General features: G+C 49.2%; 1 protein-coding gene across 1 annotated transcript in view; it reads left to right on the top strand.

Moving 5' to 3' along the window:
* The first annotated feature begins 373 nt into the window (after positions 1 to 373).
* The window catches only part of TWIST2 (twist family bHLH transcription factor 2), a 45,983-nt gene continuing 31,918 nt past the window's right edge, over positions 374 to 14,438 (top strand). Inside the window, exon 1 of the mRNA XM_084780122.1 lies at positions 374 to 1,064. Coding sequence (XP_084636248.1) covers positions 547 to 1,029 — 483 coding nt within the window. The 5' untranslated portion in view covers positions 374 to 546 and the 3' untranslated portion in view covers positions 1,030 to 1,064. The remainder of the gene's footprint in view (positions 1,065 to 14,438) is intronic.

The following is a 14,438-nucleotide window of genomic DNA, read 5'->3' on the forward strand; positions in this document are numbered from 1 at the left end:
CCGTGGAGCACATCTGGGCTTAGACTCGCCTCCTCCACCCCTCGCAGGGACACTGCACCCTGGCAAGGCAAAATCTGCTCCACGAGGCTCAGACAAAGCCAGGCCCCGTTGAGTCTAAGGGTCAGCACCGCTGATTAGCGGCCGGCGCCAGGAGTAGGAGCGCAGGCTGCGCGCGCGAACCTAGCCTCCCTCGGAGATGCCGGCCACAGTCAGGGCCGAAAAAGTGGAGACAAAACTGAAAGTGCCGCCCCGGGGGGGGGGGGGGCGGGGGCGGCCGGCGAAGGCCCCAGAACTTGTCCTGCCCCTGGCCACAGTGGCCAATCAGCGCGCCGCCCTTCCTCCTGACAGCTATTTAGCAACCCAGCCGGGATAGAGTTTCCAAAAAAGTTAGAATAACTTCCTCTCCCGGAGACCTCGGTTTTGCACAAGCCGGCCTCGAAACCAGAGACTTTGCGAGCGACCCGGGAGCCTGTGCTCCGCTGCCGCGGGCTTAGCCAGTGGCGTGCGCTCGGCGCCCCCCAGCCCCACGCGCGCCGGGCGGGCGCCATGGAGGAGGGCTCCAGCTCGCCGGTGTCTCCCGTGGACAGTCTGGGTACCAGCGAGGAAGAGCTGGAGCGGCAGCCCAAGCGCTTCGGCCGGAAGCGGCGCTACAGCAAGAAGTCGAGCGAAGATGGCAGCCCGACCCCGGGCAAGCGCGGCAAAAAGGGCAGCCCGAGCGCGCAGTCCTTCGAGGAGCTGCAGAGCCAGCGCATCCTGGCCAACGTGCGCGAGCGCCAGCGCACCCAGTCGCTCAACGAGGCCTTCGCCGCGCTGCGCAAGATCATCCCCACGCTCCCCTCTGACAAGCTCAGCAAGATCCAGACGCTCAAGCTGGCCGCCAGGTACATAGACTTCCTCTACCAGGTTCTGCAGAGCGACGAGATGGACAATAAGATGACCAGCTGCAGCTACGTGGCTCACGAGCGTCTCAGCTACGCCTTCTCCGTGTGGCGCATGGAGGGCGCGTGGTCCATGTCAGCCTCCCACTAGCGCCGCGCCACCCACCTCCGGACCCGCACGCCCGGGTAGGTGCTGCGTGTGATGGGCTCTCACGACGCACGGGTGGGTGGGCAGATGGGCCAAGGCGTCTCTCCTCGCGAAGATCCTGCGGGCCACCGCATAGGGATGGGGTGAGCTGCTTTACCCTGCAGGGGGTGGCGGGAGATGCGAAAACTCTCCCAGGGACACGCCAGAGGCCTTTTGCCAGGGATATCAGTTCGGAACCCACCGGCCAGCCAGTGGCTCACACTTCTCGGACAAATGATTACACTTTCTATTCTTGGTGGATGAGTGTTTGAGGGTGACCCTGTGGGGAGCAGTTGTCAAAACGTCCTCTTTAGGCCAGAGGAGGCCAGGAGATGCGATGCCCGCTGGGTTGTGGTCGACTTGTTGCTTCGCGCTCATTCTGCGGAGCCTCAGAGCCCACGCGTGGTGTAGACAATCAGTTCTTTCTGATTGCAGTTCCCGCCGCCCGTGCCTTGGAGTCCTAACCGGCTCAGTATGTACAAAGATGCCCCCGCGGAGTTTACCTGGTAAAGCAGAGAGGTTTCTGTCCAGCGCTTGGGGCTTCAGGTTCACAGCCACAAAATCGCTGGGTGCCCCCAAACACCCAGGCCTGGGTGGATGCGGCGGCTTAGAGTCCCTGGCTGCGGGCAGGCAGGTGGATGCTATTTAGAATTGGGCCGTCTAGTGTACCACCATGCTTAAACTTGGAAAGGCACAGAGGCAAGCAAGTGCAAAGGCTCCAGGCTGGGTAACAGGTCTGAGTATGGGGTGGGGGTGGGTGAAGAGCACTGCTTGCTGGGCCCTGCCTGGGAAGAAGGTCCCTGGACACAGCCCAGCACTAGAAGGGGTGTTTCTCTCTCTGGAAGAGCATTTAGGATGTCCTACACACGCTGCCTATCAAACACCTTCCAAATCCTTCAGCATCCCCAGAGGCAGTGTTCCTCCAGGCAAGGCTGCAGGCTCTGCTCTCTGGAGGCCTTGCTGCGATTTTGGAGGGAGAGCGGTGTAGAAAATTCTTCCTATTTAATTTCCCTTAGTTTTTCACACATCTTGTGAGTTTTTTTTTAATTAAAGTCTCCACTTTACACAGAAGGGATTGAGATTAATCAAGATCAGCATACCCACCATTGTGCCAAACATCTATTTCAATTTTTATCATTTTTACCATATCTTGAAAGTTGCTGCTGTGGCTACAAAATGCTGGCCTCAGTGTGGTGGGTTTGCTTTCTTTTCCTTTCTTTCTTTCTTCCTTCCTTCCTTTTTAAAATCTTTTCTTTCTATCACCAAAAATTGTTTTTGATGCAATAACCCCTGGGGATAACGACCATTTTACAGTTTTTAAGAAGAGCTTTTAACAGAGCCACTTGTGGGAATCTTCCCCTGTGTTTGTCAAAAACAGATGGGAATTGTCTCAATCACGTATTTCTCTAGGAAAGAAAGTTTGGGTTGGCAAATGGCTCGAAGCTACAGAGGGCTCATACATTAATTCTGCTTTTTGCTGCCTAACTTATGAGTGTCCATTAGTTACCTTCTGCTTGCTTCTCATACCACCATGGTTTACAGCTTGTCTGTGGAAGCAGAGGCAGATGAAATGCGCCATCTTTTTTATACACACACACACACACACACACACACACACACACACACACACACAGGATTTGTTTAAGGAAAATGTCAACAGAATGATTGTTAAGATAACCCTTCAGAAAATTATTGAAAGCCAACACCAGGAGACACTTCTCTGATGCAAGAATTTAGTAAGGACATTTAAAAATTCATTTTAAGATAATTGCCCTCGTCAAAAAACTTTGACTCAACCACATCTTGCAACCAAATATCCTTTTTTAAATTCAAAATGCAATATCTGTAATGAACAAATGAAAAATGTTAAGAGCTTATTTGGACCAAAAGGCACTAAACTGTCAGATAACGCATTGGCTTGGAAAGCATGGTGCAGGCCTGTTTCCTTTCATAGACTTGAATATGATGGCTAGTCAGGTAAGCTGGTGTCTGAACACACAGGACTCTCTCCAAGGAAATGCACCCGTGTTTGATGGGCTCACTGATGCTGGATCTGCCTTGGTCTGATTTACTAGGGCTGTGTCGAAAAACACCTTTGTGTTCTTATTCTTAACCGGTTCCTCTTAAGGACCATAAATACAATTGTAATTACTTTAATCTTCTGGAAATGGTGCTAATTGTAATTGAGGTGGTTTTTGTTTGTTTGTTTGTTTTTTGTTTTTTGTTTTTTGTAACATTTCCAAAGAACATTAATTAGATGCCTCAGGCGGGGGTGGGAAGTGGGGGAGGAACCCAGACATTTCAGTGAACTGTATATATGTTTAAAGTCTATTATGACATTTTTTTTTTTTACTAACGACACAAAGCTTAACTTGTCCTTGACTGTGGAAAGAAACACAGGCTGGCCCATGAAGTCCAGCTTCTATTAAAGTTTATCCTGTTCTTCCTTGGCTGGGTGTTCACAAAGTCAATTAGCTGAGGTATCGAGGGTCTTCCCAGTCAGCAGGACTCAACTAACTGAAAGAAGTCTCAGAAGAGGCCCAAGGTATTTGTGAGATGTGAGGAGAGCCACCAGAGCAGGGTTGTTGTCCGCCTGACCCAGGACAGGAAAGGGTGGCCATTTCTCATCCACTCATTCTGCTGTCTTTGTCATGGTAGAAGGAGGCATCGGCTGCCATTCTGCTGACTCTGCATGCCTTTTCAACAGGTTTTCATCTTCAACAACTGCACTCCACCACCACCCTCCTTCCAAGCACTTTTGGTTCCTATGGACAGAGTGTGTGTCTCCCTCACCTTCCATCCATAGCCTCCCCTCTCCCCTGGAAGCTTGTTGTTTGTAGCATCCGGGGGTGTTAGCTGTTCTCAAAATATAACCCTCTTAGGGAGGGATTGAGAATGCAGAACCCCAGCAGAGCTTTTGTTCCTTGAAGAGGGCAGACGGCACAGCTGAGTTAGTTACCTGGAGTACAAGCCAGATTGTCTTACAGAATTCCCTGCCGGTGAGAGCCGACCTCCTGAGGATCAGCAGCATTTGCCTGACTCCCATCGATCTGCCTGGTGTAGGGCTGGAGAGGCTGGGGTGGCGTTTTGAAATGTCGTCTTTTACTGAGTTGTTTGGGTTTTTGGTTTTGTTTTGTTTTGTTTTTTGTTTTTCCTGAAATGCCTCTTTTTCAAGCAGGTTGTAAGCCTGGAAGCAGTGAGCTTTCACCAGCCTCACTTGCCTCTGTCTTAAATAGAAGGCACAGATGCGAGGCTAATTTCACCTGGCAAAGAAATCATGACGTCCACTCTCTGTGCACAGGGCACAATAACTCATAACTGGAGTTTAAATCCGGACTTTAAGAACTCCAGATATTTTAATAAGCCAAGTTTAAAGGCTGCGCTTTTGTGGCAGTTTTTCAGCTTAGATCGACATCCACCCACCCATCTCCCCTGGTGTCTTTAAGAGCCCTGTGAATGGGGCAGGGGTGTAGGTCTATGTTTGTGTCTTTTTTTTTTTTTTTTTTTTTTTTGCGAAAGCAGAAGTATGCTACAGAAAGCAAAGTGAACCCAAAGCTCTCTACCAGCAGCGAGTTCACAAAGGAGGCTGTAAAATTCAAAGAGATGGATAAGTTACTGTAGCCAAGAAACGGAGCCCCGACTACAGAAGGAATAGGATCTAAGGCACACACATGTGGCTGCTCTCAAAAGCCAAGATGAAACCCAAAAGTCAGAAACCACTTCAAAAGGTATTGTGCCTAATCACCTGTGCTAAAACTGCACACACACACACACACACACACACACACACACACACACACACACACCACATCATTTTCCACACACTGGGCTTCATGAAGACACTTGCTTCCAAGCATATCTATCATATACTTTGATATTTTGATCAGTTCATCCCTATATCTTCCCACTTCTCCTGGTCCCCTTTCCCAGTTAAAAAAAATTTTTTTTAAAAGATATTCTGCAAGAATTAGTCTGCATTTAAATGGGCTGATTTCATAAGGAATTATTACAATGTTTTATCTCCGAGTAATAAACTGAAAGATGTACACATAGTCTACATTTTTCCTTGTTTGCATTATTGTACTTCTATTTAGAATTTGGGGGTCTTGATATAGTTTCAATATATAGTTAATTAGAAGTCCCCAAGCAAAGAGTGGTGTCACAGAAACATTGGATCAAACGTCAAGTCCAGCTGATGACTTCCAGACCAAACGGAGAAAGTGCTTCCCGAATAGATTTGTGGAGATTTTTGTTTGAAAGGGATAAGCATCGACTTTTGAGGATGTTAAGACTAGATTGACTTTCATCAAAGTTATGTGCAAATCTAAAGGATGGGTTTAGAGCTGTTTAAATAATATAACGATGGAAGTTTCAGTGTGTGTGTGTGTGTGTGTGTGTGTGTGTGTGTGTGTGATGGGGGGGCAGAGGGAGGAGGGGGGCCGAGAGACAGAGACAGAGGCAGGCGGTGAGATCTCAAATGCTGACCTTTGTCTTCAGCACACATTATGCGATCCTGTTCTGCAGCAAGCCTCCCGAGGTGGTTTAGTTACAGTACTCTGTGCCTTGAGTGTTTATTTGGGATGAGAATGTGATGTTAAGGCTGTAATTTTCATGTTGATGTAAACTGAGGCACAGTGGAATTTTTTTTCTCCCCTAGTTGGTGATTACCAATGGTTGTCACATCAAAGGGAGCCTCGGGTCTGAGGCTGGAGAAACGCTCCATTGTGGGTTTACCGCACCCTGAAGGAAACCGTTGGCACTTGAAAACAGTCATTTTTGAGCAGCGTTTGAGCAGCTTGGGGTGTGTTTGCTATTGTCCCCTAATTCTTGCTCAGAATCTTGTCAGTCAGGGTCCTATGGTTATGAGTGAGACAGGACAAGGCTGAGAGCCCCGGAAACCATTGTCTATGAAGCCGCTTAAGCTCAGCCTCTTCCAATCCATTGCTTACTCTCATCATGTGACCAACGGGGGATGGAGAACAACTCAGCCTCTGCCTCTTTAGAACTGTGAGTTCATTTCTGTGATCTCAGGAGAAGCGTCTTTGACCTGGTTGAGCCCTCAGATTCTGCGATTCTGTTTTCTGCCTCTTCCATGAAGAATGGAACAGAGGTTCTCCCTTGTCCTGTCTCGCTCACACTCTACCTAAAAGAGCATGTTCGTTGATGGCACATTTGCGGGGAGGGGGAGCTGGGGAATGTTCTGGAGTTTAACCGTGTTATCTGGACTGGGACTGGGAGGAGATGGATTTGAAGGAAACATTGACTGTCAGTAACCCTTTGTGACCAAACCTCCTCCCTGTGGCCGAGTTTGGTGGTGTGGCTTGAGGGTCAGTGAGGGCAGCTCTAGCCAGCTGTGAGAGGGCAGGGCCCCATCCCTCTGCTGTCTTCCAGGCTCAGAAAGAAGGCAGGCCCAACACTTTCCCTGTGCTATTCCCCATTCTCCCACAGGCAAGTGACATCCAGCCTTCCTTTCTTTTCTTTATGTTGTTTTTAAAAAATAATTTTATTTTATCTTTATTTTATGTGTGGGAAATTTGCTTATGTGTGTGTCTGTGTACTGCCTATGCACCTGGTGCCTGCAGAGGTCAGAAGTGGGCATCAGATCCTCTGTAACTCGAGGTACAGATGGTTGTGAACCACCATGTGGGAGCTGGGAATCAAAGATGGGTCCTCTGGAAGAGCAGCCAGCGCTCTGAACCTCAGCACCCCCAAACTCAGCCTTTCTGTGACCTCCATTCAGGAGGTCCCAGAGACTCTTGCTTGCATGGACATCAGGAAGGGTCTGCCTTGTAAAATAAACAGACCCCATAGAAGAAACAGCTGACAGCTGGCAGGCTGATCCTCTGCTGCCCCGTGGGTCCCTTTGTATGATCCACTCAGAGTTAACACTCCTGAGCAGAAATGCCAGCAGCCAGCATTTTCTTTCCATCATATTTAGAGACGGATGCCCTACTTGTCCCTCTCGGTTCTGTACGTGGACTGATTCAGTCAGGTGTGCAGAGAGATCAGAACTCGGCAGTTGATTGCCTCCCCTGGAGGGTCAAAGCGTCAGTGGTCTCTCTCAGACTTTTATCCCAGGGGTGAAAAGGGTTGAGTGCCCTTATTTCACCAGGCCAGGTCACTGGCAGGCTTTGCAAACTCTACACTGCCTGGGGTATTTTCCAGAAACTTGTGCAAACTTTTAATACTACTCTTAAAGAGATTGCTTATCTTGATAAATAAAAATGCTGTTTCTATTTCTGTGACAAATGCCTAAATGTCTGCAGAGTGGGAGTAACAGAGGGGAAAAGGCATGGGTTTGTGGTTTGTTTGTTTTGAAACTGAGCATCGGAGGCCTCTGTTGATATGCTTGGGGTCGATGTATGAATACCGTCTTCATTGGGGATGAGGTTTCCTGAAATCAATCAGCTCTGAATCACAGATACCTATCCACTGGCTTCTAACTGTCACCCAGCCGCCAGGATCCCCCTCTTCATGAGGATCTACTTATGTTGCTATGTGTCGCTAAGAACCTTCTGGTAAAGGATCTGGTTGCTGAATCTTTCTGCCCGGCCGCCATGCCTTCCTCCGGGAATTCTGCCCTTCCTCCTCGAGCCCAGTGCACGTGTTGACTCTTTACCTAAGATGTCATCTTTTTTAAGAATTATTTACTCAAGTCCAAGTGAGGTTTCCCATACAAAGGCAATAGAGGAAGATCCCAAAGGCTGGCCTTGGGCTCCCCTGAGTGACAAGGTGACTTGTCACAGCTCTGGGAGTTACATGGAGTGTAATCCAGACCCACAGACCCACACGCTTGCTTAGAGGCTCCTCTCCTTAACTGGCTCCTGCTTTTGTTGTTGTTGTTGTTGTTGTTGTTGTTGTTGTTGTTGTTGTTGTTAATTACTAGTAGAAGTAGTAGTAGTAGCAACAGTATAAAATAGTCCCAATCAGATATCTATATCTATATCCTAAGAACCTAGAAATGTCCTATTTTTGTGGATTTGTCTCTTCAGAAATGACTTGCTTTGCCTATCCCCACACTGCCCAGGGGACCGGATGTGGCCCCACCCAAGGGTGTGGCACAGCAGATAACGCCATCAAGTAGAACTGATAAAGTTACGGGGTTGATCTCCTCTTTACAGGCAAGGCCCTGCCCATGCCACACAAGCAGGCTGGACTCTCAGGGCAGCATGGACTGAGGGTCTGTTTCTCCAGACGACAAATTACTGCCTATTTCAGGGCTCCCCTCCGAGCCATCTTCAGAGGATGGCAAGTGTTCTCTTAAGAGCTGGTGGAGCCTGACCCTTCTGTTCACCCCTCTGCCCTTCTCAGACACTGGTCCTATGTCACAGCCCCTCGCTGCACATCACACTTCAAAAGTGAGCCGTTCTCTGTGTCATTTCAGTATGGAACAACTTGGCTCCACCATGTGCCCCATAGGAACTTCGTATACAGTAATGTGCCGTTTATGATGTGTAACAGGGAAAAGTCCCCTTTCCCAAGGAGAGACACGTGAGATACAAGCAAGAAGAGTGCTCAGAATTTACTGAGATGAGCACCGCAGGGACTTAGGAGTTCTGGTAAGGGAGCAGAGGACGTTAGGGTGGGCAGGCTCCCCTTCATTGTCTGATCCTCTCAGCCCAGATGCCCTCAGAGCAACAGTTCTCTACCTGTGGGTCCCGACCCCCTTGGGGTCACAGGGGTTGCAGATCAAATATCCTGCATGACAAATATTTGCTTTAGGATTCGTAACTGTATCAAATTACAGTTATGACGTAGCAATGAAATAATTTTATGGTTGGGAGTCACCACGACATGAAGAGCTGTATTAAAGGGTCACTGTGTTGGGAAGGTTGAGGACCTCTGAGATTCAGAGGATGGGGGTTCTATGAGGACAAGTCGGCCCTGCCTGCCTTCCCAGAACAATGGCGGTACAAAGCCTCAGCAGTCCTGGGGGCCCAGGCTGGCCCAGGGCGGACCACTCCACAAGGCCCAGAGCCTTGGTCTCCTGTCGCCTCTCACATGAACACTGCTTTGTGAAGGGAATAAAAACTAAAAAAAAAAAACAAACAAACAAAAAACAAACAAACAAAAAAACCTAAAACAACAACAACCAGCAAAATACAAAAAACAAAAGCAAAACAATAAAAAACAAAACAAAACCCATAGCAGCGATCCTAGAAGACTCTACCAGGACCAGAGGCCTTGAGATGCCAGAGAAAGAGGAGGTCTTCTGGGCAGGAGTTGGGGTGCTGAGAGAAAGCTCAAATAGCCCGGGCCAGACCATTAGGGGCACAAAAGGGCCCTTTCCAGACAGTGAAGGCAGCAAGAGAGAGGACCCTAAGGGCTATCCGCGTGCAAAGAGCTGTCCCACTACTCTGGCATCCTAGGGCCCCAAAGCCCTGGGCAGACATCAGTTCCTCTTGGGGTGTGAACCCAGGACCACTCAGACTCCACAGAGCGAAGGAGAGGAAGTGGGAAGTGGTGACTCTGTCTGCTGGCCTTTCCCAGATTTAGCAACTGTAGGTACAGTTTCATGGTCACCCTTGCTTCAAAAGCCGCTGTGCCCGCCAAGACTTGGGGAAAACTGAATCAACCCTCTCTTCAGAAGGGAGCCAGACCACCCAGTAGAGCAACCTTCCCCCTGAGCTGCAGGATTCTGGTGCCGACAGAAGGCGCCACGCAGAGGCTTTTCTACAGCGGCCTCCAGGTCGGGTGGCCCTGCTGTGTGGCTGTCTGTACTTACAGCAAGTATTGTTTAATGCCAATTACATCGGTTCACTTTTTCTGCCCGGAGAGAGGGAAAGGGCGAGGAGAAGACAAAGCGAAGCCTCGTGCGTGCGTGCGTGTCCGCCCCTGGGTGCTGCCTGCGCCCCTCCTGCGTGGTGCTCCCGGAGCCCAGCCGTCAGCTACAGCTTCTGCGCTGCAAATGTTTGCGGCTGCTTGTGAGCAGTGTGACTCTCCACACAATGGATTTGCAATTAATTTAGGTCACTGTTTCCAGAATAAATCACATCTGAGTCTTTCTCCTCAGAAAACTTCTGACGTGGTGTTTTTCTAATTTGGGAATTTTTTAATTAGTCAGAAACCAAAGGCTGCTGCCTCTACAAGAAGCAAGCTGACTCTCCAGGGGCCTCCTCAGGCAAAACTCACCGCTGTGTGTCTCCCAGATCTGACCTAGCATGAGATGCCCCAAGTCAGGCATGGGGTAAGGAACACTTTCCTGCTTCCAGGTTTGCAGGTTTCAGAGGTGGGTGGTGCGTGGGAGTAGAGTTGCCTCAGTTTCCTCATTTGTAAAGTGGTGCAAGTTTCTGATAGCTCTCCAACTACCAAAACTCTAAGTGTTAATCTGACCCAGCGACTCCATCACAAATACATAAAGCAAGGCCGTGAAAGCTGGTGTGCTCGCCGACGCCTGCGTGTGTGTTGAGCTGCTCACAGCAGCTGAAAGGGGGGACAACACAAATGTCTATCAGCCCAGGAAGGGGTGGGCAACGTGTGTTCCACCCAGATGCAGGAAGACCAGACCCAAACACTGCTAGGGTCAATCTTGAAAAACGTGTGGAGCTCAAGAAGTGAATTGGAAAAGGCCATGTCTAGTACAACTCTGTTTATACGAGACGTCTATTGACGCAGAAAGCTGCCTGGAGGCTGCAGAGACTGATGGGAGTGAAGTGCAGGGACTGCTGACAGGTGGGGGATTTCTACATAGAGTGAGGAAAACATTCTGGAATGTTCCGGTGATGGTGTTTCCATAACAGGGATGCATTTGATCCTAAAGTTATGGAATAGGTAAAAAAAATGTTTCAAATTGCAAATTCTGTATCCTGTGTATTTCACTATGTGCCCGCCTCTTACTTCAGAAATGCCGGTACCACACTCCTCTTTTGCCTCTGACTGAAGTAGGGTATGTCTGGTCAGTTCTCACGACTCTCAAAGCTTGACTGAGTTCTTGAACTCTGAGGGATCGGACAGAGAAGAGCAAGTGTGTGGGCCACCTACTCTGAGGGCAAGGAACAATCTGCACGTTGGTAATAGGGTGGATAGAGCTCACCCTGCCCACTTTGGTGACGGGGGCAGGTCTGCCTGGAGCAGTCTGTCCACCTGCAGAGAAAACCATATCAGGCTGGTGTATAGACACAAAGACAGAGACCCTCCAAGCATGGTACCAACAGCAAGGATATAAGGTCCCTGTGTGTGTTCTGTGTAGATGCTGTACCCAGCTGGGACACCAGGAAGGTGACATCATATCACTCGAGACAATTAGGCCTTCCTTTTTTAAAAAACACCTTTTCTTTCTTTTCTCCCAGATTGGCTAACTCTGTTCTGTTTCACATGTGTCCTTGAGATGTTGTCACAGCCACCCAACCAAGAGGGCTCTCTATATGTTTGTAGGCAGGGTCCAAAGCTATTCCTTTAAAAAAAAGTTACATTAGAATTTATTTATTGATCTATTTATCTGTATGTCTTATCTATCATCTATCTATCTATCTATCTATCTATCTATCATCTATCTATCTATCATGAGCATGTGCCACCACAGCCTATGTGTGGCAGTCAGAGGACAACCTGTGAGATCGGTTCTCTCCTCTCATCATGAAGGCTCTGGGTCCTCTTTCTTTATGAAATCCATCACAAATGCCCTCTAGTGCTGAGATGTTTGTAGAAACCCAGACACTAGCTGGCTCTAGCATCAGCTGGATTGGGAGAATCTGGGCAGGAAGCTTCCAGCAGACAAAACCCACTTAGCTTGACATTGCTCCTGACCCCCATCCCTCCCTGTCCCCCTCACCCCATGTAGAAGAGAGAGATTCCAAAAATGTAGCTGGAAACAGAGGGATCGGCCTGAGGCCCCTGGTTAAGCTATGATGTTGGCTTGTTGAGAGCACTGGGTCTAGTCTACAACATAGACACCGCATGGTCTTGTGGCCCTTCATTTCCTGCCCCAAGTGGGCTTCCCTACATCCGTGGGGCTCTCAAGCTGCAGATGGATGCTTTTTGAGCCCTGCAGGCCCCCACCCCACCCTGACAGCCAGAACGCTTGTTTTCTTAGGGACACTGCTCATTTCTCTTTTGAGTCACTCAGCAGAGACTGCCGTGCCCATGCCTGCTCGCATGTGTCTATACGCCATTGCTTTCTCCCTGTGACTTCCAAGTGCCCTTCAGAGATACCCATAGGTGGCATGAGACAAGTCAGCACACTTGGGCTTGCAGTGCTCCCTTATGTCTTGTTACAGTATTTCTCCCTGTCCCCAAAGCATCCGCTCGGTCAGCTTCTCCGTTGGCACACCTGTTCCCAGAGAACTGATAGGAGTCAGACTTCCTGGTGAGTCCCCAAGGGGCACATGAATGTCGTCCCTTTGAGGTCCCATGGCTGCATCCAGTAGGGGTAATTAACTCCCACATCGTAGACAGATACCGCTGGGACATTGACGACGCTGTCCTCCAAGTCCCCACAGTGACTGTTCAGGGCCTCTCTGGTTTCCACTTCCTCTAGATGCCCATGCTAAGTGTATCAGGGCAGATCCCAAAGAGTGAATTCCACCAACCAGACCTTAGCCTTAGGCCACAAACTATGCCAGTCAGTCCAAAGTTTAAAACAAACGGGAAAGAAAGTGCTATCCGACATTTCATATCCACTGAGGTCTTCAAACGGCTCTGAGGAAAAGCTGCCAGGAAGACGGACGATGTTGTCTCCGCATTTCTGCCCAGCAACATCCCCTCTGGCCTACTTTACAATTGTCCCATATTCCTACTAGACATTGACCAAACTACGGTGACTTGTGCCTTTGGACCTGCAATTCTGCCTCTAGGAATCCTTCTAAACCAGAGGTGCCCAACCTGTGGGCCATGACCCCTCTGGAGTCACATTATCAGTTATTTACATTATGGCTCATAACAGTAGCAAAATTATAACTATGAAGTAGTGACAAAAATAATCTTATGGTTGGGGGTCACCATACCACAAGGAACCATATTAAAGGGCCGCAGCATTAGGCAGGCCGAGAACCAGTGCTCTAAGTGAATAATGGCAGATCTGCCTAATAACAAAGACATTGTACGGTTTTGCTCTCAGCGGCGAGAAGTCCTGAGATGCCCTGGGAAGCTGATTGGGTGAATCGCGGTCTAGTCTGCACGTCAGGACTTTCCACGTCCACCCAATGGACATGTTATAAAAGGACGCAGGATAATACGAAGGAAATGTATGTAGGAAGGAGATCGTGTAACCCCACATTGACAACTCTGAGCAAGCCGTGGTAAGAGCGCCGTTCTCCAGAGAGAGCTGCCAGAGTGGGGGCTGCTGGACAGATATATATGAGGGGGCGTCTGCCTTTCCTTTTAACTTCTTTTCCTTGCAGCTGACTTCTGTCTGCAGAGATAAGCCGAAGCTCCTGGTACCCACAAATAATACCAGATTCTGTGCACCTTGCTCCCTCCTACCCAGGGCACCACGGTGTTTAATCCATAAATTAGACACAGTGGGAAAGTACCAACCATCAATAACAAAAACAGACCGGTTATAACCGCACAGTGCAAAATCATGTGAAACCTACCCCCTCAATCTTCATTCTGTTGTATTATGCAAAACAGAAAACCCCTCAGGCTGCAGTTCCACAGAAGTAGCCTGAAACCAACCATGTGTGGTGAGCCTGGGACAGGGACAGCCATGTGTCCTAAATGGCTCGCGGATGCCTTATATCCCATTTGTTATCTGCAAGCACAGACACAGAGTTGGCCGGTGGGGCTTAAAGATAAAGGATGCAAGCAGAAAATGAAGAAACAAAAACCACCCATGTGAACTCACTCCCCTGAGCCACGCAGAGGAGAGCCATTTAAAGCTACCTCAGTCCTGGGGACATGAAGGAAGCCACTCACCTGCAGGTGTGTGTATTGGCCTTCCCTGGGAGTAAAAAGCTAGTCACTCAGCACCTGGGTCCCAGCTGATGTTGTGGCGCAAGCTTAGGACCTGGAGGGCTGGTGACACCAAGGGAACTTAGTTTCTGGGCTGGGTCCCCTGCATGTCCCACTTCCTGGGACCTGCTCTCTGCAGCCCCTTCACAGAATGAGCCACTAGCTGAGCCACCTCCAGGGCTAGAGACTGACCGGCCAGGCTCTGAATCTTGGGTCTCCTTTTAGAACCTTCGTCGTAATCTAATTTTTGTTATTCCTGTTTTCTTTCACACATTTGACGCATACTTCTGGCAAATTCTAGGACCACGCTTGCCAGATGACCAAATCTTTTTCAAAGCAATGACTGACATTTTTGTGAGTTTCCATCAGCTAGGCGGGAAGTGGCCAGAGGTGAGAGGCAAGCTCTCCCACGCTCAGATGCTCAGATCTCTTCTGCACTGCTCTCCGCCATAAATATGCCAAACTCTCATAGGCCGGCACCT

The sequence above is a fragment of the Acomys minous genome (genome assembly GCF_964271855.1).
Source record: "Acomys minous genome assembly, chromosome: 4".
NCBI lineage: Eukaryota > Metazoa > Chordata > Mammalia > Rodentia > Muridae > Acomys > Acomys minous.